The 25625-nt window shown below is 40.9% G+C and overlaps 1 protein-coding gene across 1 annotated transcript in view; it reads right to left on the reverse strand.

The window, feature by feature from the left end:
- The window catches only part of LOC145403091 (putative E3 ubiquitin-protein ligase HERC1), a 597230-nt gene that overhangs the window by 300909 nt on the left and 270696 nt on the right, over window positions 1-25625 (reverse strand). Inside the window, 1 exon segment of the mRNA XM_080274923.1 lies at window positions 8564-8714. Within this exon segment, the coding sequence (XP_080131049.1) occupies window positions 8564-8714 (151 nt within the window).

Below are 25625 nucleotides of genomic sequence, written 5' to 3' on the forward strand. Positions count from 1 at the left end.
GGCTGAAGAGTCACACTATCATGAACGTGAGGATACAAAATCCCACACTGGCAGATGAAAAAGATGTATTTCCAAACAGTTTTGGCGACGGCTGTCACCCTCTTCAGTGGATCTACAGACCAAGAGTGGTACAGACAATTACTGAGAAGATGCTTGTATCCAGGGTAACCACACCTGTTTTCTTTTTCACTGCAGCAGATGTGACCTCACCTGACACTCCCTTCACACTGTCCACGACCTGACTGAGGGATTACAAGGGGCGTCAAGGACCTGGCCACTAATCCTCTCATTACTATATCTAATTTATACATTCCCTCGCTGTGGTAAAATGTTTATATTTCTCTATACATACAGCTTCTACTATCCTATATTTCTTATAATTACTACATTTTCTAGTATTTCAGTTGATTCTATGGTCATTTCTGAAGAGTGAACATATAATGTGTTACTTATGATGCCTATCTTACAAGCATACTTGTGCTCCTTTATGCGAGTGTCCAAATCCCTTCCAGTTTCTCTACATGGAAGTTTGTACGCCCCTGCAGTTTTGTCACTAATGGGTTTATTCTTTACTAACACTTCTCTTAAAGTGGAAGAGTAAAACCTCACTATAATGGACTAATTGGGGCCCAAGCCATTACGAAAAAAGCAAAAGTCTGAAAAAAGTGACACCTGGACTTCCCCCTCCTAACCTGGACTTTTTCTGATACATCAGACATTAGTCAGGATCGCACCCACGGTTTTTAAACTGATTTCACTACCACTGCAGTACTGTACTGCATTATACATTCACTACAATAAACAAATGGTATAATATATATAATTATATTTGTACTGTACACTGCTAAACATGTCTTTTATGTACCTCCCCCAGTATCCCTGCTTGTCGTAAAAGGCGACTAAAAGGGTTGGCGGAGGGTTAGTGCCCCTCCCCGGAAAACAACTAACTAAAAAAACAAACAAGAAGCCTCGGACAAGGACTGACCAAACGATGACGACCCAGGACCGGACAAAGGACTTGGTAATGAGTACATGGAATGTAAGAGGAGCGAATGATGAGGTGAAAGAGAGAGAGATTGTCCAGGTGCTTGAGGGTGCGAAAGTGGATGTATGTGGAATAACTGAAACAAAATGGAGAGGAGAAAGTGTGAGAGAATGGGAGTATGGATGGGGTATATGTGCAGGAGTAGATGAGAATGAGAGGGCAAAGGAAGGAGTGTGTATAGTTGTGAGTAAAAGATGGAAGAAGAGCATAAGACAGTATGGATCAGTTGGGTCAAGGATTGTGTGGGTAAAGTTGAAAGTTGGAATACAAATGTGGGCGATTGTGTGTGTGTATGCGCCAACGCAAGATCGTGCTAGAAGAGTGAGAAGAGTTCTGGACAAATGTGGAAATGTGCATGGAAAAGTTTGGAAGGAATGAGAGAGTGTTTTTGATTGGTGATATGAATGGTAAAGTTGGGAATGTGAAGGTGGATGGAATAGTTGGTGAGTGGGGTGTGCCTGCCGAGATAGATGAGAATGGGAGTGCGTTAGTGGACATTTGTGCTGGGAGGGGGTTGGTGATGGCCAATACCCTCTTCAGGCATAAAATGATCCACAGGTATACATGGCGAGTGATGAGAAGGGTGGGTGGTGAACTGAATGAAAGGAAGGCAATGATTGATTATGTGTGTGTGGATGAAAGGATGCGAAGATGTGTAAAGGATGCAAGAGTGTATAGAGGTTCGGGGAGTGGACTTTCTGACCACTACTTGGTGGTGGCCAGAATTAGGATGCAAGTGAGATGGAGGAATAGAAGAAGGGAAAGACGAGAGGAAGGAGTAGTTGCAAGGAGAGTGGAAAGGTTACAAGAGGATGAGAAAAAGGCAGAGTATAAGAGAGAAGTGGAGGAACGATTGGGCAAATATGAATTGGAGCAGATGGGAGACGTGGAAGGTGTGTGTAAGATATTTACAGAAGAAATATGTGCAGCATGTGATGTGGTGTGTGGAAGGAAGAGAAGGCGGAGGGGGGTACAAGGAACAGCGTGGTGGACTGAAGAGGTGAAACAGGCTGTGGCAGAAAAGAAGAAAGCATACAATGAATGGGTGAGAAATAGGGCGTGGAAGAAGTTGAGAGGCGGAAGAGAGAGTTATATGTGGAAAGGAGAGAGAAGTGAAAAGATTAGTAAGAGAGAGTAAGAAGAGAGTCGATGAGGAATTTGGAAGGAATTTGAGTGTAAAGTGGAGGGACTGTAAGAAAATGTTCTGGAGAGAAGTGAAAAGAGTAAGACAGGGTGGAAGTGAAGTTAGCAGGGGAGTGAAAGATAAAAATGGTAGATTACTAGTGGAGAAGGGAGAAAAAGTGAGCAGATGGAGAGAACACTTTAAGGAATTGTTGAACGTAGAGGATGGAAGTAATGCAAGTATAAGTGGCTGGGGAATGGCTGGGAGAAGGAGGGAGGTGAGAAGACAGGAAGAAATCAGTAGGATAGAAGTTGTGGAAGCAATGAAGAAAGTTAAATCGGGAAAGCCCCAGGAATTGATGGAGTGTGTGGTGAAATGCTGAAGCATGGGGGAGAGATAGTAGTAGAATGGATGTGGAAGATGTGCAGATTGGCCTGGGAGGAAGGTAGAGTCCCGGAGGATTGGAAGTCAGGTATAATTATTCCCTTGTACAAAGGAAAAGGGGAAAAAGAAGTGTGTGGTAATCATAGGGGCATTTGTCTTCTTAGTATAATAGGAAAAGTGTATGGTAGGATACTTATAGACAGAGTTAGAGAAAGAACAGAGAAATTAGTTGGAGAAGAACAGGGAGGCTTTAGGAAGGGAAGAGGTTGTGTAGATCAGATATTCATTCTTAGATCTTTAGTGGAAAAGTTTCTAGAGAAGGGAAAGAAGTTGTATGCGGCTTTCATGGATTTGGAGAAAGCATATGACAGGGTGGATAGACAAGGATTGTGGAAAGTGTTAAGAATATATGGAGTAGATGGGAAGTTGTTGAATGCTGTGAAGAGTATGTACGATGGTGCGAAGGCTGCAGTGCGTGTGGATGGTGAACTAAGTGAATTTTCTCTTTGAAAGTTGGTTTGAAACAAGGATGTGTCATGTCTCCATGGTTGTTCAATCTGTACATGGATGGGGTAATAAAAGAGGTACAAGGTAGGGTAGTGGATGTTGGAGTGGCCCTGGTGAGAGAGGATAGTGTTTGGAAACTCCCTGTACTGTTGTTTGCAGATGATACTGTGTTGTTGAGTGAAGACGAAGGGGAGCTGCAAGGCTTGGTGGATGAGTTTGAGAGAGTGTGTAAGAAACGGAACCTAAAGGTGAATGTAGGGAAGAGTAAAGTGATGGTCTTTGAGAGAGGTGAAGTTAGTGAATGTACAGCAAGGTTAGATGGTGAGGAATTGGAAAATGTGAGTACGTTTAAGTATTTGGATAGTGTGATGAGTAAGGATGGAGGTTTGGAGTGTGAAGTGCTTGAAAGGGTACAGCAGGGAAGAAAGGTTGCTGGTTCCTTGAAAGCAGTGATAAGAAACAGGGAAGTGAGCATGGAAGTGAAAAAGTTACTACATGACAGTATTGTGATACCAACTCTAACGTACGGAAGTGAAGCTTGGACATTGTTGGAAGGACACAAGTCAAGAGTGAGAGCAGTGGAAATGAGTTATTTAAGAGGAGCCTGTGGAGTCACGTGGAGAGACAGGCTGACGAATGAGGATATAAAGGAGCGTTGTGGTGTGGATGTGGATGTGATAGGAAGCGTTATGAGGAACACACTGAGGTGGTTTGGCCATGTGGAGAGGATGGAGGGCGAAAGACTGACGAAGAGAGTGTATGTGAGTGAGGTGGAGGGGGAAGAGGGAGGGAGGCCGAGGATGAGATGGAGGGATGGGGTGGAGAGGTATATGAGAGAGGGGGGTGTGAGTTGGGAGCAGGGCAGTGAAATGGCGGGGGACAGGGCGACTTGGAGGCGATTTGTTTGTGGCCACCCCAAACGGGGTTGAGGCGTCTGGCAATAGATAGATAGATAGATTGTGGTGAACATAGCTGAAGTGGTCAGGCAGTCTGAACTGCTTTTGGCTTTATCGGACTTTTTCCGATATACTGTATAAGAATTTAGTCCGGTTGGCTCCATGACTCCAATAAAAGCTATTTCCAGTATATTGAAGTCCATTATATCAATGTTTTACTGTATATCTAAATGCAATGTTCACATCCAAATCATAACTCACAAACTTCACCCGGCTAAGATGTGATACATATGGTATCATGATGTATGGATTATTTTGTTGACTTTGTGATGTTGGTCTAGGTACAAAATAAGCTTTTCTATCTTTAAAGTGGTAGGTGGGGGCACTCATCATCCACTCACTCGATGTAGTGCTGCACTCGAGTGTCTGTCCTTTCCTTTCCTCCTTCTTTCTTTCTTTTCTTCCTCTACTGTTGTTCTTTACTTCATTCTCTCCTCGTCCTTCTGCCTACGAGTGACTTTACACTCCCTCTCCTATCTATCTTTCCTTCACTCTTTCCTCTTCTTCTGCCTGTGGGTGACTCTACAATGAGTGACAGGCCAAATTGTTTCCCGTACACCAGGAAACCATTTACTACTCTGGGTGGTAACCATATAACCAAATAATGTCGCCTGGTGGTTTAGTGGGTAATTATGGCACTCCAATTGGGTTGAGCTGGTGAAGGTTTATATCCGAGGGATGGTTGGGGCTTATTGCTGACGTAATGCCACTCTGGGATGAGTGAGGCTGGTCACTCTCATCTTAAATGACAGGACCAACTTGCCTAGCCCAGGGCTCCTACGCTACTCATCGGGCAATGTAGGATTGGACGTTGGATGGATGGATGGAAAATATGCTTGTCTTATAAACCAACTGGGATATTTTGGATCTAAAAATGTGTTTCTTAGGGCACTCTGAATTAGTACTTCCCAACAACTGGATACGGAAAATGCTAAGATATGGAAAATATTTTCAGACCCAAAACATCCAAATTGGTTTATAAGACAAACATATTTTAAAGGGGGAAAAGCCTTTTTTTGTACCCAGACCTACATCACAAGGTCAACAAAATAAGTCATACATCACAGTATCATATGTATCAAATCTTAGCCTGGCAAAGTTTATGAGTCATGATTTGGATGTAAACATTGCGTTTAGATATACTTCCACTTTAAGATCAATGTTAATAAAGAATAAACCCATCAGTAACAAAAATGCAAGGGTGTGCAGAATTCCATATAGAGACTGAGACTTAGTTTATACTGGTGAAACTGGAAGTGATTTGGACACTCGCATTAAGGAACACAAGTATGCTTTAAGATAGGCAAAATAAATAATACAGTGTATGTTCACTCTTCAGAAAACGACCATAGAATCGAATGGAATTCTAGCAAAATTTTGCGCAAATGTAGTAAATATAAGAAACATAGGATACTAGAAGCATTATGTACAGAGAGATATAAGATTTTTAACAATAATGAAGGAATGTACAAATTAAATCCACTAATGAGAGGATTAGTGGCCAGGTCCATGCCATCCCTTGTAATCCCTCACTCAGGTCGGGGACGGTGTGGAGGGAGTGTCAGGTGAGGTCACATCCAGTGTGGTAAAAAAAAAAAAAAAAAAAAAAAAAAAAAGTTTGGTTACTCTGCATATAACAGGCTTCTCAGTACTTGTAAGCATCACTCTTGGTCTGTAGATCCACTGAAGAGGGTGACAGCTGTCACCAAAACTGTTTTGAAATACATCTTTTCATCAGCCAATGTGGGTATTTGTATCCTAATTCTTTTCCAGAATGTTCCAAAGTTGGGTATAAATATTAGTACTCCAAAGACCAGTTTCACCAGTTGTTTGGAGCAGCTCATGGAATACACATCTTGGGGTAAAGGACTGCACATTCATCCTGTGGATTACTGCATGGATTACTTCAGCAAGTGAAGATTGCTCAGAATACTGTGGACATATTGCCCAGGGATTGTGACACCAGGATTACTCCAGCCTGCAAAGGATTATTGAGGACACAGTACTGCTTGTGAGCTTTCACTGCTGAGTACTACTACACTGGGATTAGTGGCTTCAGCATATGGAGATACCTGAAATGTGTCATAACCACAACCAAAAAGGAAACAAACCCCCAAGGAAGCAAGAGCCAAATATCAGGAGTATGAAGAGAAGAAAAGAAAAAGGCAGTTAAAAGAAGAATGGAAAAAGAATCACCCCTGGCTCAACCTGCATCAAGGTGAAAATAGAGAGAAAAAGATGTACTGTGATATGTGTATGAAGGTTGGATCCAGAAGTGAAAAAATGCTTTTGTCCAAAGATGCTCAAACTTTCAACTGGAGACCACCAAGTACCATGCATCTTGCCACCAACACCTGTATGCAGCCAACAAATTTGCACATGAAAGCAACCCTATAGAAGCACCAGCATACAAAGCCAAACTGAGCTTGAACAAGGCAGCATACAACAAACTTGCAATCCTATTTCAGACAACCCATGCAATCAGCATCCAAGGATGACCAGCACATGACTATGTCTGGATGAATGAAGCAAATGAAGCAAAAGGACTGGACCCTGAAAAAAGATACACCACAAACAGGCACAAACATCATGAGTTCAGCTCAGCCATTGCTGATGTTCAGCAAAGAGAGATTTGCAACAAACTGGCAAAATGCATCTTTGTGTCAGTTATAACTGATGGAAGTGTTAACAGTTCAGTTGTGGACAACAAGATGTGTAGATACAAACATGTCTGGAAGGAAAAATTGCAACAAACTTAATCTGCTGCTGCCAGGTACAACATGGGACTTCAACAGCAAATGTGCAGGCAATTCAAAAGGCTATTGCTACTTTTTGTGACTGGACAGAGTTTCCCTGCAAACTAGTTGCTTTGGGTTCTGATGGTGTTGTAGTCATGCTGGGCAAAAACAATGCTGTTAGTGCACAACTTCAAGCTATACAACCAGCCACCACTCCATGTCAGTGCTCTGGACACTGACTTAAGCTTGCTTACAAGGAGGCAATCAAGCAAGTTCCATTGGTAGAAAAGGTCCTGACAATGCTGTCTGGACTGTATTAGATGTACAAAAACAGTGCTGTCAACAGAGCAAAACTGAAGAATGCTTACATGTGCCTTGGTCAGAAGATTCTTATCCCCCCAAGGACTGGAGGTAAAAGATGGGCCACTCACACTTTGAGAGCTTTGAGCAACTTTCTCATTGGATACTCTGTAATTCAACTTCACCTTGATCAGCTTGCTACATCCAGTGAGGAGAGTGGGAGCAAGTCCAAGGCCATTGGATTTCTGAAGCTTCTGAGGTCCCGTGACATTGTGTCAATGGCACTGCTCATGCATGACCTCCTCACAATTCTTCAAAAGGTCAGCCTGAAGTTCCAGGAAGAAGGTTCAGTAGCAGCAGATATTTCTCTCACAATCAAAGCTGCAGTGTCAAGGACTGAAACATTAGCAAAGAATGATGGTCCATTTCTGAAGAAACTCTCACAGTATGAAACCAGTCAAGCTCCTTCTGCTGGACCAATAACAAGGAATGTTTACAAATTTACTGGATATAGAAACATTGCTACTGACAGTCAGAAACTTCAGGACATTCTGTGCACCAAGCTTCAGACCAGATTGGAAGACACAAACCAAGGCTTGATTCTCACAACATCCATTGCCAACTTCAAGCAGTGGCCTGATATTCAAACTCCTGCCACAAGCACAGCATGTGAAAGGAGATTCTCATACATGAAACTGGTCAAGTCTGACAGGAGAACTCACATTTGAAAACTTTGTCCAACTTCCCAATGATCAAACTGGAGAGGTCAAGCATCAAGGACTTCAACCTTGATCAAGCAACTGATCTTTGGTTCACTGCACATCCAAAACAGGAGCATCTGGCTCAAATGCCAACAGAGCTGATATCCAGTCAGCTGCCAATGTTTTGGAAGTACTGTCTGAAGGCAACGTGGAGCCAAATGATGAAGAAGGCATCCAGGATCAGGAATATGCAACAGAAGTTGTGGCTGATGAAGACAAAGCAGCTGAGCCACCACCACCTGTAATGAACTACAGACTGGTGCAGCAGGCTGGAGACCCTGATTATGAGTCAGATTACAAGACCGAAGTGGAGGACTGTGAAGATGTTTTTTATAAGACTACTAATTACTGAGATGTATCATTGTGTGTAAAAGTGAAAATTTGTGACTGTTCTGATAAAATGTAACCCAAAACTGAACTTTGCTATATGAATAATAAATCAACACTGCAATACAATGTAACACTTTTATAGTTAGTTCACAATTATTGGTACATTTACTAAAACTGGCTGGACTAGTATATTTTGGTTACTAGTCTGCTTGGACTAGCTGACTTTGATCCTTAAATTCCGTCTGGACAAATGGCCCTATGATTACCACACATTTCTTTTTCCCCTTGAATCCACTGACAAACAAGTTCATAAAGGGATGCCAAACCTAGTAATGTGCCCTGATATGTAATGTAATTAATCCATCCAACTCAGTCACTTATCACATAAAATCAAGAGACAAACAGTAATGCCAACATACCCAAGGTTGTTCTGTGTAACACCAGTGTGTGTAAGGATGGCAGCCAGCAGGAGTCGGGTGGTGGCGTCCAGAAGGGGATCATCACGAACTTCACACGTGTCCCAATCCTCCCCAATTGCTATCTCCTCTAACCAGCACATTATTTGGCTATCTGTGTATGGGAACAAAAAGGTTGGCAAAGATAAGGTACAGCGAGACCTTCTTCCATGTCATCTCTTCCATCATTTTATTTGCTGTCAAGTCTATACTAAGTTACAAAAGAAATAATTGCTGTAAAAGTTTCAATGTTATCTATAAAGCAGATTACCAGTTACTATCAGTTTAAAGTAGCAAAAGGAATATGGGAAAAGTTGTGACATTTTCAAACACATCCTTGACATACAACATGACTGCCAATATCTGAGAAGCATGAGAAGAGCATATCTGATAATGTTGTACAGGTTGAAAATAAATGCCAATAATATTTTTACTCCTTACACTATAATATCCCATGTTTTTATACCTTTGTTTCATGATGATATGTATTCTTTACATCAATTCAGTATTTATTTTTTTCGGTTGAATGATGAAGCTTGAGACTGATACGTTACCAATGAGTTTCTATATATTTTGTGATACTTATCCACATTACCAAAAGGAAATGTCATATGTCGTTTTATCAAAAGGGTCCCTATGGGGAGGCTGAGCGCTTTGTGAGGGGAGAAATAATCTCTCTCTGTGTTCTGATTCCTCAAGGGCAAGGTCATGTCCTCTTGCCTGGAGCTTTTCTTTCTCCTAACCCCATTATGAGTTAGTGCATCAATTTCTAATCCCCTAAAGGTATTTCTTATGGTAGTGAGCCTATGCTAGTAATGTTTTGAAAGTGAAATATTCCATGAAAGTTGTGAATTATGAAAAGTACAGAGCAGCTGTGAGAGAAGCTGTGCAAAACAGCTGTGTCAGCAGCTTACCACTCTTAGGTAAGACTGGGCAGTCACATATACCACTCTAATACTAAAAACTGTTTTGTTATTTTGAAATAAGGCAATAAGTTCTTATTCTATGCAGTATCACCCTAACAAATAAAGGTTAGAGTGATCAAAGAGGTAGCTGCATTATATAATTCTGTTAAAAACTCCTATGAAGATGATTATTTTTCACATTTAAGTATAATACTTTCATCTTATTAACTTGTCTGAAACTACCTGAAGGTTTTAACACTTTCAGGGGTCCAAGTCTGGAAGTCAACTTCAGCCAAGGTCAAGCATAGTATTTTACTTCTGAGACTGGGTCCTGAATGGTCATTGTCTGGTTTTTGAGTATTTTTCAAGCCTTGCCCAGACCGTGGAACATGTCCAATCTCCCTGGTATCATCTAGTATGTATGGAGAGACAGAGCATTAATAAAGAAACACCAGCTACACCCATGTGTTTCAACGATATCCACTCGGGAAAATACTCATCTTCCCAGAAAACTTAAATTGAAAATCCACAGCAGAGTCACGAATTTGGATCTCATATATTGATGGGTAAATGCTACCATGTATATCTTTTACCCTTCTTCTAGTTATAGTATAGACACCTCTTTATATGAGGTTCATTTATTATTCATTCTGATCTGTGCTACTAATAACAGTTCATCAAAATTTCCTATATGGTACAGTGTTCATAAACTATCTATCTATCTATTGCCAGACACCTTAATCTCTTACGGGATGGCCACAAACAAATCGTCTCCACGTTGCCCTGTCCTCCGCCACTTCACTGCCACGCTCCCAACTCATTCCCCCTCTCTCATACACCTCTCCACTCCATCCCTCCATCTCACTGCTGGCCCCCAACCTCCCACTCCCCCCCCACCCTACCCACACACACTCCCCCTGCCAGTCTCTCACCCTCCATCCTCTCCACATGGCCAAACCACCTCAGTGTGCTTCTCCCAACGCTTCCTATCACATCCACATCCACACCACAATGCTCCTTTATATCCTCATTTGTCAGCCTGTCTCTCCTTGTGACTCCACAGGCTCCTCTCAAATAACTCATTTCCACTGCTCTCACTCTTGACTTGTGTCCCCCCAGCAACGTCCAAGCCCCACTTCTACACGTTAGAGTTGGTATCACAATACAGTACTGTCATGTAGTAACTTTTTCACTTCCATGCTCACTTCCCAGTTTCTTATCACTGCTTTCAAGGAACCAACAACCTTTCTTCCCTGCTGCACCTCCTCAAGCACCCCACCCTCCAAACCCCCACCCCCACTCATCACACTCCCCAATACTTAAATGCACTCACATTCTCCATTTCCTCACCATCTAACCCCACTGTACACTCGCTGACCTCACCTCTCTCAAAGACCACGACTTTACTCTTCCCTACATTCACCTTCAGATTCTGCCTCCCACACACTCTCCCAAACTCATCCACCAAGCCTTGCAGCTCCCCTTCGTATGCACCCAACAACACAGTACCATCCGCAAACAACAGCACAGGGAGCCCCAAAACACTACCCTCTCTCACCAGGGCCACTCCAACATCCAGTGCCCCACCCTGTACCTCCCTCATCACCCCATCCATGCACAGATTGAACAACCACAGAGACATGACACATCCCCGCTTCAACCCAACCCTCAAGGAGAAAAACCCACTAAGTTCACCATCCACACACATTGCAGCCTTAGCACCATCATACATACTCTTCACAGCACTCAACAACTTCCCATCTACTCCATATATTCTTAATACTTTCCACAAGCCTTGTCCATCCACCCTGTCACAAGCCCTCTCCAAATCCACGAAGGCCGCACACAACTTCCCTTCCCTCTCCAGAAACTCCTCCACCAAAGATCTAAGAAAGAATATCAGATCTACACAACGTCTCCCCCTCCCAAAGCCTCCCTGTTCTCCTCCAACCAATTCCTCTGTTATTTCCCTAACTCTGTCAATAGCGAAATAACAGTGTTCATAAACGTAATTAAATGTCCATCCATCCATCCATAATCCAATCCTACCTTGCCCCATGAGAAGCGTAGGAGCCAGGGCTAGTCATGTTGGTCGTGACATTTATGATGAGAGTGACAAGCCTCACTCATCCCTGAGTGGCATTACGTGAGCAATAACCCTAACCACCCCTTGGATTGAAACCTTCACCGGCTCAATCCTATTAGAGTGCAGCAGTTATAGTGGGACTCGCCTACGTTTGCGGCTGTGGTGTGGCCCGCACCTGTGTACAGTGTTACCACGTTTTCTATACCGTTATCTCTCTCTCTCTCTCTCTCCTGGCGGGAAATGTGAGCCACCCTGAGTACTTTTGATTCTTTTATAAGTTATTTATAATTGTGCTTTCATTTGTTAATTTGGTTTTGTTATACTTAGTGATGCCGACAATGCATTCAATGCATGCCCCTTTCTTGCCTCTCTCTCTCTCTCTCTCTCTCTCTCTCGCTCTCTCACCGACTGGGTGTGAAAGTGTTGCCGCTCGCGAGTGAATAATGTTTTTTTTTTTTTTTTTTTACTTCGGTATTGGCATATGCCTACTATTTTGTCCTACATATTAGCTTATGATTATAAATGTGATTATTCCTCGTCCTTAAAATTATGGTAAATGCCAGTAAATGTGAGCATTTTTCCCTAGCAACACCTGTACAAGCTATGGTTGGGTCTACGGAGGTACGTACTTTACCTTTACCTTAGGCCAGACTGGGTGTGTAAGTGTTGCCACTCACAAGAATTACATGAATTATTTCTTTTACTTTGGATATTGGCATATTTCTTCTTTTTTCAGGCTCATTATCTTATATCCATAATTGTGATATTATTACCCACCCTAAAACTATGCTAAAAACCATTAAAAGTGACTACAATTTCTTTTAGCAACACTGTACAATATGTATGCCATGTTTCTGTGTTACTATATAAATATTTTATGCATAATAAGATTACTGTTGATTCATCCATCAAAATACACAAGTGTAAGTTTTATTCATCTGAATTTATCGAATTTGTGATGCCTTGTACATAAATAGCTTCCATTTCACATCGCAAGTTGGGGAAACGTGGCACCATTGTACACAGGTGCGGGCCACACCACAGCCGCAAACGTGCGCGAGTCCTACTATACCCACTAAACCACCAGGTGCCATAATATGGTTATGTGGTTACCATCCAGCATAGTAAATGGTTTCCTGGTGTACAGGAAACAATTTGGCTTGACACTCAGTGTAGAGTCACCCACTGGCAGAAGAAGAGGAAAGAATGAAGGAAAGAAAGACAAAAGAGGGAGTGTAAAGTCATCTGCAGGCAGAAGGGCGAGGAAAGAATGAAGAAAAGAAAGATAAAAGAGGAAGGAAGGAAAGGAGGGAGAAGAGGAAAGGGCAGACACCCGAGAGCAGCACTACATTGAGTGAGTGGATGGTGAGCACCTCCACCTACCACTGTAATTAAATGTACTGGTCAATAATAATCGAAAGTGGTTGTTTCCACTAGTATGATGCAGAACGTTTTCGCCCGTATGGCACATGCACCGTAATTTTATGAATTCTTCCGTGAATCATAGCAAATCACAGGATGGGTTTTGGAAGCTAAAAAATGCGTTGTTAGGTGCCCCAAATGATTCTCTTCATGCCTGCAGAAAAAATATTGATTTTAGAACTCTTTAAAAATCATTCTAGGGCCGGCCAGGGGTACATCCAAATTTCTGAACCCACAGCCATTGAGGGGGTTTAGCCGTTAAGCCACACCTACGATTGTTTGTTTCTGGTGCAATGGAAGAAACTTACTCTATAGACTCAAAGGCGGATTTCGTATCCCAATTTCCCAACTCTAGGTTAGGTTAGGTTTTGTTAAATTATTAGGTACAGTATAGTTAAACTAGGTTAGGTCAGGTTTAGTTAAACTTTTAGGAGTTCTTTCCACCATTATACTGATGAATCACACAAAAGTTGGCACAGCTGAACAGCTGAAAACAACAGGGAAACATATTTAACAAGAAATGTTTCTCTCTGGCCAATGCATCATCGAATCAGTGGTTCCAGTAAATGTCATTTTCAGGAAGGCGTCAAGAATGAGCAAATTTCAATAATTAGCGAGGGGGTTTGGAATGCAGCCCTTGCTAACTGAGAGATTACTGTATATATTTTAGTTTTACTATATATATTCCATTCAGTTCTACAATTTCCATACTTCATAAAGTCACCTATTGTTAGCAGTAACTAGAGATGATTTTTAACCCCTTGATTACAAAAATTATCATCCTAAACTCACAAATATCCTCTAATGGTATCCAGAATAAAGTGAAACTGATGCCATGGTCCTGAAAGGGATACAAATGGTTTGTGATTGCATTTGAATTTGTGGAACCACAAATTTAAAAGTTTGCAGACCTGTGGTTGCAAAGGGTAATTTTTTGAGTTTGTGGATTTCTATGGCGGAAATGAATTTCCATTTGTGGTGCCCAGTTCTTGTACAATGTGTATGTAAAAGATCATACTACTACTACTACTACTAATCCATCCATCCATCCATCATCCAATCCTATGTTGCCCCATGAGAATCATAGGAGCCCAGGGCTCAGAAAGTTGGTCCTGATATTTAACCCGCCGTGTGCCGGCTATTTTTAGCCCTATGGGTCACCCCAGTGCCGGCCATTTTTCGACCTTTTTTTTTTTTTTTGGCTAAAATGATAGATTTTGATGTGGAAACAACGAATTTCGCCATTAAAATGCTGACCGAGGCTCGGAAATGGGTTTCATTCAGTCCAGCACACTCGTCCACAGGTATAGCCACTCTCTCACGCTCACCACGTACGTGAGAGAAAGCCATTTCCTACGTAAGGTATACTCAGGTATTTATGTGGGAAGGTACAGCAATGTTCAGTGCACTTTTCTGATTACTTATTACTTCAGCATCTATCACAATTTGCGTGTCTGTCTCACTGTGAATGCATTATCTTACACTTACTTGAAGATAGGTACATCCTGACTTCATTATGTACAGTCCTGGCACTTACAAGAAGGTATTTACAACTTGACTTCACTATATAGTCCTTACACTTACAAGAAAATATTTACAACTTACACTTACATGAAAATATTTACAAAATGCCTTCACTATGTGCTGCACTGGGTGAGGCACACAGGCAGAGTGAGGCAGAGCGAGCACGAGGGGGGAAGCGAGTGAGTGTATGGCCTTGACAGCCTGGGGGATGGTAGAGGACCAGTTACCATTCATATCTGCCAATTTTTACCCGCGAATCTTGAAAAATGTGGTCACAGTGAAGTTTTTCATTTTAGACCGTTTTAAAATGGCACTGGCACTAAGCGCACAATTACATCAGATCGTTTTAAAACGGCATTGGCACGGGGCAGGTCAAGATGATAGCGATGACAGTAATAACAATAATAAAAGCCAAAGTATTTGCCCATGAATGCATGTCACATGTTATCGCTAAAAAAACTAGATCAGTAATCCTCTGGCAATTGAAGGCATATCAACACAGCTTCACCAAAATAGAAAAAAGGTCTTAGGATTTCCCTGTTTACTCCCACTAGGTCAAATATCATGCTACCATTCAGAAGCCTGATGTCAAGGATATTATGTTGGTGATGGTCATTGAGTACAACAGGCCTCTGAAGAATTTCTAATAGTCACCCTTTAAACAGCCATTCTCCTCATTGAGGGTACAATAGAACATGGTGAATAATGCAAACTAAAAGAAAAAATTAGGGAGTATATTTCCTGCACCATCCTCCAGCAATCAAAGGCATATATTTGCAGCTTTGCCAAATTTAATAACAAACAAGTCAAATACCCTGGGATATTTCCCACAAAGTTTTGATACAATCTGTCCACTTGATTTTGAGATATTTTGGTAACAAGCAGGCACACACACACACACACACACACACACACACACACACAAGAACAGCCGGAGAGAGAGGACGTCCCAGGCATCGCTCCTAACCTTGAGTAGTTTCAGGAATTTTGTCTGTCCTGTCTCCTAGGGTCTTTCTTTAAATTTAAAATAATGAAAGTTAGCAGACTACCAAAAATGTAAAGATTTGTTGGCAATAGTATACATGAATGTTTGTGGCTTATTCGGTAACAGCTGTTTAGGTACTTTACCGGTACGTTAAACATGGCCGAAAATGTAAACAATGAGGGAATGGAATTTCAAGGATTTGATGCTAATACTAATGTCATGGACCTGGTGAAAACATTAATTATGAGGATTAGTGAACTCGAAAAAAAAGTAGAGAATCTAGTGATAAAGGATGTGTCAGGAAATACGGAAACCACCATACAGAGTCTAATCCAGTCCAATGAAACAGCCAATGAAGAGATTAGGAATTTGAAGAGGGAAAATGCTGAACTGAGGAGGAAACTTGAAGAGAGTACTAATAAAACGGAGAAGGTGAGTAATGTATTAGAAGAACACAAGGCAAGGTGGGCACACGTAGAAGAAGAACAGAAAGAAGTGGTCAGCTTAAGAGAGACCATCCAGGAAGAAAGGGAAATGAACAAGAAAGAAATGGAAGAAAATGTAGTGAAAATACTGAAGAAAAAAGAGAAAATAGTGAGAGAAACTGTAGAAAGGAACAGATGTATGGTAGTATTTGGAAACAGGGAAGAGGAAGAAAAGGTTAGGTTCGCAAGACTCGAGAGAGACACGAACATGGTGAGAGGAATATTAGGCAAAATTGACCCCGAAAGAGACAAGTGGGTAAAAGAAATTGAGGAAGTAAGGAGGATAGGGCCTTATAAGAAAGGGGAAACAAGACCAATGAGAGTCAAGTTTACATCAGAAAGTGTAATAAATGAGATACTTAAAGTGACCTGGAAATTAAGCAAAGAGGCGAGGATGGAAAATATTATAATAAGAAAAGATCTGAATGAAGAAGAAAGAGAAGTTTTAAAATCATTAAAGGAAGAAGTAAAGGAAAAAAATGATAAGAGGACAGAGGAAGAACGTAATACTTTTTTTTGGAGAGTATTGGATATCAAAGTAAGTAAATGGTATTTAAGGAAATAGAAGTGAAGGAAACTAGGGGGGATGGTTGTGAAAGATCAGAAGTTGAGGAAGTGGTACGGACAGAGAGTAGGAGAGAAGAGGGTATTAATAATGTCAAAAATAATTTGAAGGTGATATATACTAATGTTGATGGTTTCATATCGACAAGGATCGAAATTAATGATTTCTTGAGAGAACATGAACCTGATGTCATGTGCTTTGTAGAGACCATATTAAGAGAAGATATTGTTGTTCATTTGGGAGATGGTAAATACAAACTGTGGAGAAAAGACAGAAAAGAAAAAAAGGGAGGAGGAGTGATGATAGCAGTGAAGAACAACATAAATGTAGATACTGTGGAAATGGGAGAAGGCAGGGCTGAAGTGATATATATGAAATTAGAAACTGGAGAGAATGTTAAGAGAGATATGGCGGTAGTGTATGTTCCCCCAAAGACGAGAGCATGGAAGGATGACGAATACCATGAGATGTTGTCAGATATGGCTAGCTACTTGCAAAAAATAATTGAGAAAAGCAATAATATAATTTTGGTGGGTGACTTTAACTGTAAAGAGGTGAACTGGGAGGAATGGTACTCGGGAAGCGGTGAGGATTCGTGGGGTACTATGTTATTAAATATAATAATGAATAATGTGATGACGCAGTGGGTCAAAGAAGAGACAAGGTTTCGAGGTGAGGACACACCAGCAAGGTTAGATTTACTGTTCACCAAAGAACCCGATATAATAGAATCATTGGAATATCTCTGTCCTTTGCGAAAAAGTGATCACGTGGTCATTGAGTTCCAGATGTTAATAGGAAACGTCGAGCCAAGAGACGAGCTTCATAGACAGGGAAGATACAACTTTGGCAAAGCAAATTTTACAGGATTGAGAAACTTTTTTGAAAATGCAGATTGGAGAAAATTCAGAGAAACAAGAGAGATGCAGAGGAAGTGGGATATCTTTCTAGACCTTTATAATTTGGGAGTGGAAAAATTTGTACCAAGAGTAAGAGGGAAAGAAAACAGGAAAAAGGAGTGGTTTAATAGAAGGTGTATGATAGCCAAAAAAGAGAGAGATAAGGCGTGGAACAATTGGAGAAAGAGAGGTAACGACAGAACAAAGGAAGAATATAAAAGAACAAGAAACGAATACACAAGAATACGTAGGGAAGAAGAAAGGAATTTTGAAAAAGGTATAATTGACAAATGCAAGGATGAACCCAAATTGTTTTATAGATTTGTTAATGGCAAACTGAAACAAAAGGAAGGAATCACCAAGCTGAAAGTAGATGGAGAGGTCTTTAAGGATGCGGCAATGCAAGCAGAAATAATGAACAAACGTTTCCAGTCAGTTTTCACTAAAGAAAAGGAGCTTGTGGAAGGGGAGGGAGTGATTAGAAATGTTCCGGTGATGAAAGATATAAAAGTGGAGGTGCAGGAAGTGTATAAATTACTGGAAACTCAAGATGTAAGGAAAGCCCCAGGACCTGATGGAATTTCTAATTGGGTACTGAAGGAATGCAGAGAACAACTGGCGGATAAAATTCACAGCTTAATTGTATGCTCACTGGAAGAGGGGAAAGTGCCAAAAGAATGGAAGAGGGCAAATGTGGTACCAATTTACAAGGGAGGAAACAGGGAAGAACCCCTGAATTATGGACCAGTGTCTCTAACCAGCATGGTCACAAAATTGTGTGAGAGAATCCTGAAAGACAGATGGATAAAATATCTGGAAGAGATGAATATTTTGGCTGAATGTCAGTTTGGATTCAGAAGTGGAAGGTCATGTGTTTCAAACTTGTTGAGCTTTTACTCAAGAGCGATTGATGTGGTACAGGAGAGAGATGGTTGGGTGGATTGTGTGTACTTAGACTTAGAGAAGGCCTTTGACAAGGTACCTCATAAGAGACTAATGTGGAAACTAGAATATATAGGAGGACTAAAGAAAAAACTTCTGGAATGGATGAGAGACTTTTTGAGAGACGGACAAATGAGGACAGTAATAAAGGAAAAGATGTCTGGATGGAGGGAAGTAACAAGTGGCGTCCCTCAAGGCTCAGTGTTGGTGCCAGTAATGTTCCTGATTTACGTAAATGATATGGTAGATGGAGTGAACAGTTATGCGACTCTGTTTGCTGATGATGTAAAGATCTTAAGGAAGATAGAGGTTGAGGAGGATTGTAAAATACTGCAGGAGGAGTTGGATAGGATACACAATTGGAGCCGGACGTGGGAAATGAAATTTAATGTAAAGAAATGTAAAATATTGGAAATGGGTAAAAGTACCAGGAGACCATCACTGAATTATTTTTTGGGTAATGAATTAATCACAAAAAGGAGAGAAGAAAAAGATTTGGGAGTGCTGGTCTAAGATAGTTTGTCACCAGAAAAGCACATTAACAAGATAGTTGGAGAGACTTATAAGCTCTTGACTAACATAAGAGTAGCATTTCATTATATGGATGAGGAAATGATGAAAAAATTGATAGTGGCCATGATCCGCCCCAGGTTAGAATATGCAGCGGTAGTGTGGTCCCCACACAAAAAGAAAGATATTAACAAGATTGAGAGAATACAAAGAACAGCAACCAAGATGGTCCCCAGTCTGACAGACCTGTCATACAGAGAGAGGCTGGAAAAACTGGATTTGCCTTCGTTAGAGGAAAGGAGAAAGAGGGGATACATGATTGCAGTGTTCAGGACCATGGTGGGAGTAGATAAAATTGACAAAGAAGATCTGTTTGTATGGGATAAGAGAGCAACAAGAGGACATGGAATGAAATTGAAAAAGTCAAGCTGCTTGAAGGATATCAAGAAATATAGCTTTCCTTACAGAAGTATAGACTTATGGAATAGCCTGGACAAAGAGATCGTCCAGTCTAAAAACTTAAACGAGTTTAAAGTTAAATTCGACTTATTGAGAAACAGCGACGGAAACCCACGAGCATAGTACATTCCGTGTATATCACAATTAGGTATATTCTTAAATATTTGGAACGACTTAGACAAAGAGGTGGTGCATGAGAAAAACATTCATGTGTGTAAAGGTAGACTTGATAAATGTGGATATGGAGACAGGACAACACGAGCACTGCTCAATTCCTGTATACTACAAATAGGTAAATACAAACAGGTAAATACACACACACACACACACACAAACTGTGGAGAAAAGACAGAAAAGAAAAAACGGGAGGAGGAGTCATGATAGCAGTGAAGAACAACATAAATGTAGATACCGTGGAAATGAGAGAAGGCAGGGCTGAAGTGATATATATGAAATTAGAAACTGGAGAGAATCTTAAGAGAGATATGGCGGTAGTGTATGTTCCCCCTAAGACGAGAGCATGGAAGGATGACGAATACCATATGTTGTCAGATATGGCTAGCTATTTACAAAAAATAATTGAGAAAAGCAATAATATAATTTTGGTGGGTGACTTTAACTGCAAAGAGGTGAACTGGGAGGAATGGTACTCGGGAGGCGGCGAGGATTCGTGGGGCACTATGTTATTAAATATAATAATGAATAATGTGATGATGCAATGGGTCAAAGAAGAGACATGGTTTTGAGGTGAGGACACACCAGCAAGGTTATATTTACTGTTTACCAAAGAACCCGATGTAATAGAATCATTGAAATATTTCTGTCCTTTAGGAAAAAGTGATCATGTGGTCACAGAGTTCCAGATGATAATAGGGAACGTCGAACCAAGAGACGAGCTTCATAGACAGGGAAGATACAACTTTGGGAAAGCAAATTTTACAGGATTGAGAAACTTTTTTGAAAATGCTGATTGGAGAAAATTCAGAGAAACAAGAGAGATACAGAGGAAGTGGGATATCTTTTTCGACCTCTATAATTTGGGAGTGGAATAATTTGTACCAAGAGTAAGAGGGAAAGAAAACAGGAAAAAGGAGTGGTTTAATAGAAGGTGTATGACAGCAAAAAAAGAGAGAGATAAGGCGTGGAACAATTGGAGAAAGAGAGGTAACAACAGAACAAAGGAAGAATACAAAAGAATTAGAAATGAATATACAAGAATACGTAGAGAAGAAGAAAGGAATTTTGAAAAAGGTATAATAGACAAATGCAAGGATGAATCAAAACTGTTTTATAGATCTGTTAATGGCAAACTGAATTAAAAGGAAGGAATCACCAACTGAAAGTAAAAGGAGAGGTCTATAAAGATGCAGCAATGCATGCTGAAATATGGAACAAATGTTTCCAATCGGATTTCACTAATGAAAACGAGCTTGTGGAAGAGGAGGGAGTGATTAGAAATCTACTGGTGATAAAAGATATAAAAGTGGAGGTGCAGGAAGTGTATAAATTACTGGAAACTCAAGATGTAAGGAAAGCCCCAGGACCTGATGGAATTTCTAATTGGGTACTGAAGGAATGCAGAGAACAACTGGCGGATAAAATTCACAGTTTAATCGTGTGTTCTCTGGAAGAGGGGAAAGTGCCACAAGAATGGAAGAGGGAAAATGTGGTACCAATTTATAAGGGAGGAAACAGGGAAGAACCCCTCAATTATAGACCAGTGTCTCTAACCAGCATGGTCGCAAAATTGTGTGAGAGAATCCTGAAAGACAGATGGATAAAATATCTAGAAGAGATGAATATTTTGGCTGAATGTCAGTTTGGATTCAGAAGTGGAAGGTCATGTGTTTCTAACTTGTTGAGCTTTTACTCTAGAGTGATTGACATGGTACAGGAGAGAGATGGCTGGGTGGATTGTGTGTACTTAGACTTAGAGAAGGCCTTTGACAAGGTACCTCATAAGAGACTAATGTGGAAACTAGAATACATAGGAGGACTGAAGGAGAAACTTCTGGAATGGATGAGAGACTTTTTGAGAGACAGACAAATGAGGACAGTAATAAAGGATAGGATATCTGGATAGAGGGAAGTAACAAGTGGAGTCCCTCCAGGCTCGGTGTTGGCGCCAGTGATGTTCCTGATTTACGTAAATGATATGGCAGATGGAGTGAACAGTTATGCAAGTCTGTTTGCTGATGATGTAAAGATCTTGAGGAAGGTAGAGGTTGAGGAGGATTGTAAAATGCTGCAGGGGGATTTGGATAGGATACACGATTGGAGCCAGACGTGGGAAATGAAATTTAATGTAAAGAAATATAAAATATTCGAAATGGGTAAAAGTACCAAGAGGCCATCACTGAATTATTTGTTGGATAATGAATTAATCACAAAAATGAGAGAAGAGAAAGATTTGGGAGTGCTGGGCCAAGATAGTTTGTCACCAGAAAAGCACATTAACAAGATAGTGTAGTTGGAAAGACTTATAAACTCTTGACGAACATACGAGTAGCATTTCATTATATGGATGAGGAGATGATGAAAAAATTGATAGTGGCCATGATCCGCCCCAGGTTAGAATATGCAGCGGTAGTGTGGTCCCCACACAAAAAGAAAGATATAAACAAGAATGAGAGAATACAAAGAACAGCAACCAAGATGGTCCCCAGTCTGGCAGACCTGTCGTACAGAGAGAGGCTGGAAAAGTTGGATTTGCCTTCCTTAGAGGAAAGGAGAAAGAGGGGAGACATGATTGTAGTGTTCAGGACCATGGTGGGAGTAGATAAAATTGACAAAGAAGATCTGTTTGTATGGGATAAGAGAGCAACAAGAGGACACAGAATGAAACTGAAAAAGTCAAGCTGCTTGAAGGATATCAAGAAATACAGCTTTCCTTACAGAAGTATAGACTTATGGACAAAGAGATCGTCCAGTCTAAAAACTTAAACGAGTTTAAAGCTAAATCTGACTTATTGAGAAACAGCGATGGAAACCCACGAGCATAACACATTCCGTGTATATCACAATTAGGTATTTTAGGTAAATACATAAATATTTGGAACGACTTAGACGAAGAGGTGGTGCCTGAGAAAAACATTCATGTGTGTAAAGGTAGACTTGATAAATGTGGATTTGGAGACAGGACAACACGAGCATTGCTCAATTCCTGTATACTACAAATAGGTAAATAGAAATAGGTAAATACACACACACACACACACACACAACAAGAGGACACGGAATGTAATTGAAAAAGTCAAGCTGCTTGAAGGATATCAAGAAATATAGCTTTCCTTACAAAAGTATAGACTTATGGAATAGCCTGGAAAAGAGATCATCCAGGCTAAAAACTTAAACGAGTTTAAAGCTAAATTTGACTTATTGAGAAACAGCGATGGAAACCCACGAGCATAGTACATTCCGTGTATATCACAATTAGGTATATTAGGTAAATACTTAAATATTTGGAACGACATAGACAAAGAGGTGGTGCATGAGAAAAAGATTCATGTGTGTAAAGGTAGACTTGATAAATGTGGATATGGAGACAGGACAACACGAGCATTGCTCAATTCCTGTATACTACAAATAGGTAAATACAAATAGGTAAATACACACACACACACACAGAAGATTAATTTTGAGAGGGATGATATGGAATATGCATGCCCAAACTATTACCAGATATATCAATATCAGAAAAAGAAATACAGGAGGAGTTAATTAAATTAGACAAAAGGAAAAGCAAATGGTCCAGATAAAATTTCATGTTGGGTGCTACATGAATGTGCAAAGGAGTTAAGAAGACCACTATCTTTAATATTCAAGGAATCCTTGGGTCAAGGTACATTACCTGATATTTGGAAAAAAGCAAACATTGTTCCCTTATTCAAGAAAGGGAATAAACAAAATCCACTCAACTACCGACCAGTATCACTAACCAGTGTTGTAAGTAAGATACTAGAAACACTGATAAGAAAAGTTTGGGAAAACCTTATAGAGGAACACAATATGATAACAGAAAGGCAATTAGGTTTCAGAAAGGAAAAACATGTGTTACTAACCTATTAAGCTACTACGACAGAGTTGCAGAAACATTAGAGAAAAGAAAAGGGTGAATGGACAGTATCTATCTAGATTTCAAGAAAGCATTTGACAGATTACCGCACCAAAGACTTTCATGGAAACTGTACCATCAAGAAGGAATCCGAGGCAAACTGTACTGTTGGATGCAAGATTTTCTCAAAAAAAGGGAAATGAAAAGATACTAAGTGGAAATTACTCATCATAGAAGGAAGTGACTGGCGGAGTTCCACAGGGCTCAGTGCTGGCACCAATAATGTTTTTAGTGTACATAAATGACAGATAGTAACATTGGAAATGAAAGCTATCTAAATATGTTTGCTGATGATGCAAAAATACAAAGGAGAATTACTAACACAGACTCTTGTAAAGAGCTACAAGAAGAATTAAACTTCATGAATGGAGTAATACATGGCAAATGGAATTTAATGTGGACAGGTGTCATGTAATCAAGTTTGGAAAAGTGGGAAAAGACCAGATTGGGAATATAAGTAAGGAAATTAAACCCTACACATATCAGAAAGAGAGAAGGACCTAGGTGTGATTATCAATCTCCAGCTGACCACATCAGTGAGAAGGTAAGGAACATGTATACACTGCTTGCAGATATGAGAACAGCATTCACATACATAAATGAAGACTTGCTGAAAAAGATAATAATATAATTCATCAGACCAACCCTGGAGTATACATCAGTAGTCTGGAATTCTCATCTCAAAAAACACACAGATCAGACTGAAAAAGTTCAAAGAGCCACTACAAGATGGGTACCAAGCTTAAGGGATCTAAACTATGAAGAAAGACTAGAAAAACTGAATCTGCCAAAGGAGAGAGGGAAAAGGGGAGACATCTATCTATCCATCTACCTATTGCCAGATGCCTTAATCCCACAAGGAATGGCCACAAACATATCGCCTCCATGTTGCCCTATCCCCCGCCATTTCACTGCCATGCTTCCAGCTCACATCTATCTATCTATCTATCTATTGCCAGACGCCTCAATCCCGTTTGGGGTGGCCACAAACAAATTGCCTCCAAGTCGCCCTGTACCCCGCCATTTCACTGCCCTGCTCCCAACTCACACCCGCCTCTCTCATATACCTCTCCACCCCATCCCTCCATCTCATCCTCGGCCTCCCCCTCCCTCTTCCCCCCTCCACCTCACTCACATACACTCTCTTCGTCAGTCTTTCATCCTCCATCCTCTCCACATGGCCAAACCACCTCAGTATGTTCCTCATAACGCTTCCTATCACATCCACATCCACACCACAATGCTCCTTTATATCCTCATTTGTCAGCCTGTCTCTCCATGTGACTCCACAGGCTCCTCTTAAATAACTCATTTCCACTGCTCTCATTCTTGACTTGTGTCCTTCCAACAACGTCCAAGCTTCACTTCCGTACGTTAGAGTTGGTATCACAATACTGTCATGTAATAACTTTTTCACTTCCATGCTCACTTCACTGTTTTTTATCACTGCTTTCAAAGAACCAGCACTCTTTCTTCCCTGCTGTACCCTCTCAAGCACTTCACCCTCCAAATCTCCATCCTTACTCATCACACTACCCAAGTACTTAAACGTACTCACATTTTCCAATTCCTCACCATCCAACCTCGCTGTACATTCACTGACTTCACCCCCCTCAAAGACCATCACTTTACTCTTCCCTAAATTCACCTTTACATTCCGTTTCTTACACACTCTCCCAAACTCATCCACCAAGCCTTGCAGCTCCCCTTCGTCTTCACTCAACAACACAGTATCATCTGCAAACAACAGTACAGGGAGTTTCCAAACACTATCCTCTCTCACCAGGGCCACTCCAACATCTCCCTCTCTCATATACCTCTCCACTCCACCCCTCCGTCTCATCCTTGGCCTCCCCCTCCCTCTCCCCCCCCGTCCACCTCACTCACATACACTCTCCTCATTAGACTCTCACTCTCCATCCTCTCCACATGGCCAAACCACATCAGTGTGTTTCTCCTAACGCTTCCTATCACATCCACACCACAACGATCCATCACTTCCTCATTTGTCAATCTGTTTCTCCATGTGACTCCACATGCTCCTCTCAAATAACTAATTTCCACTGCTCTCACTCTTGACTTCTGTCCCTCCAATAAGGTCCAGGCTTCACTTCCATACGTTAGAGTTGG

The sequence above is a fragment of the Coenobita brevimanus genome, chromosome 60 (assembly GCF_032717465.1).
Source record: "Coenobita brevimanus isolate Jiangsu-jjx chromosome 60, ASM3271746v2, whole genome shotgun sequence".
Lineage (NCBI taxonomy): Eukaryota > Metazoa > Arthropoda > Malacostraca > Decapoda > Coenobitidae > Coenobita > Coenobita brevimanus.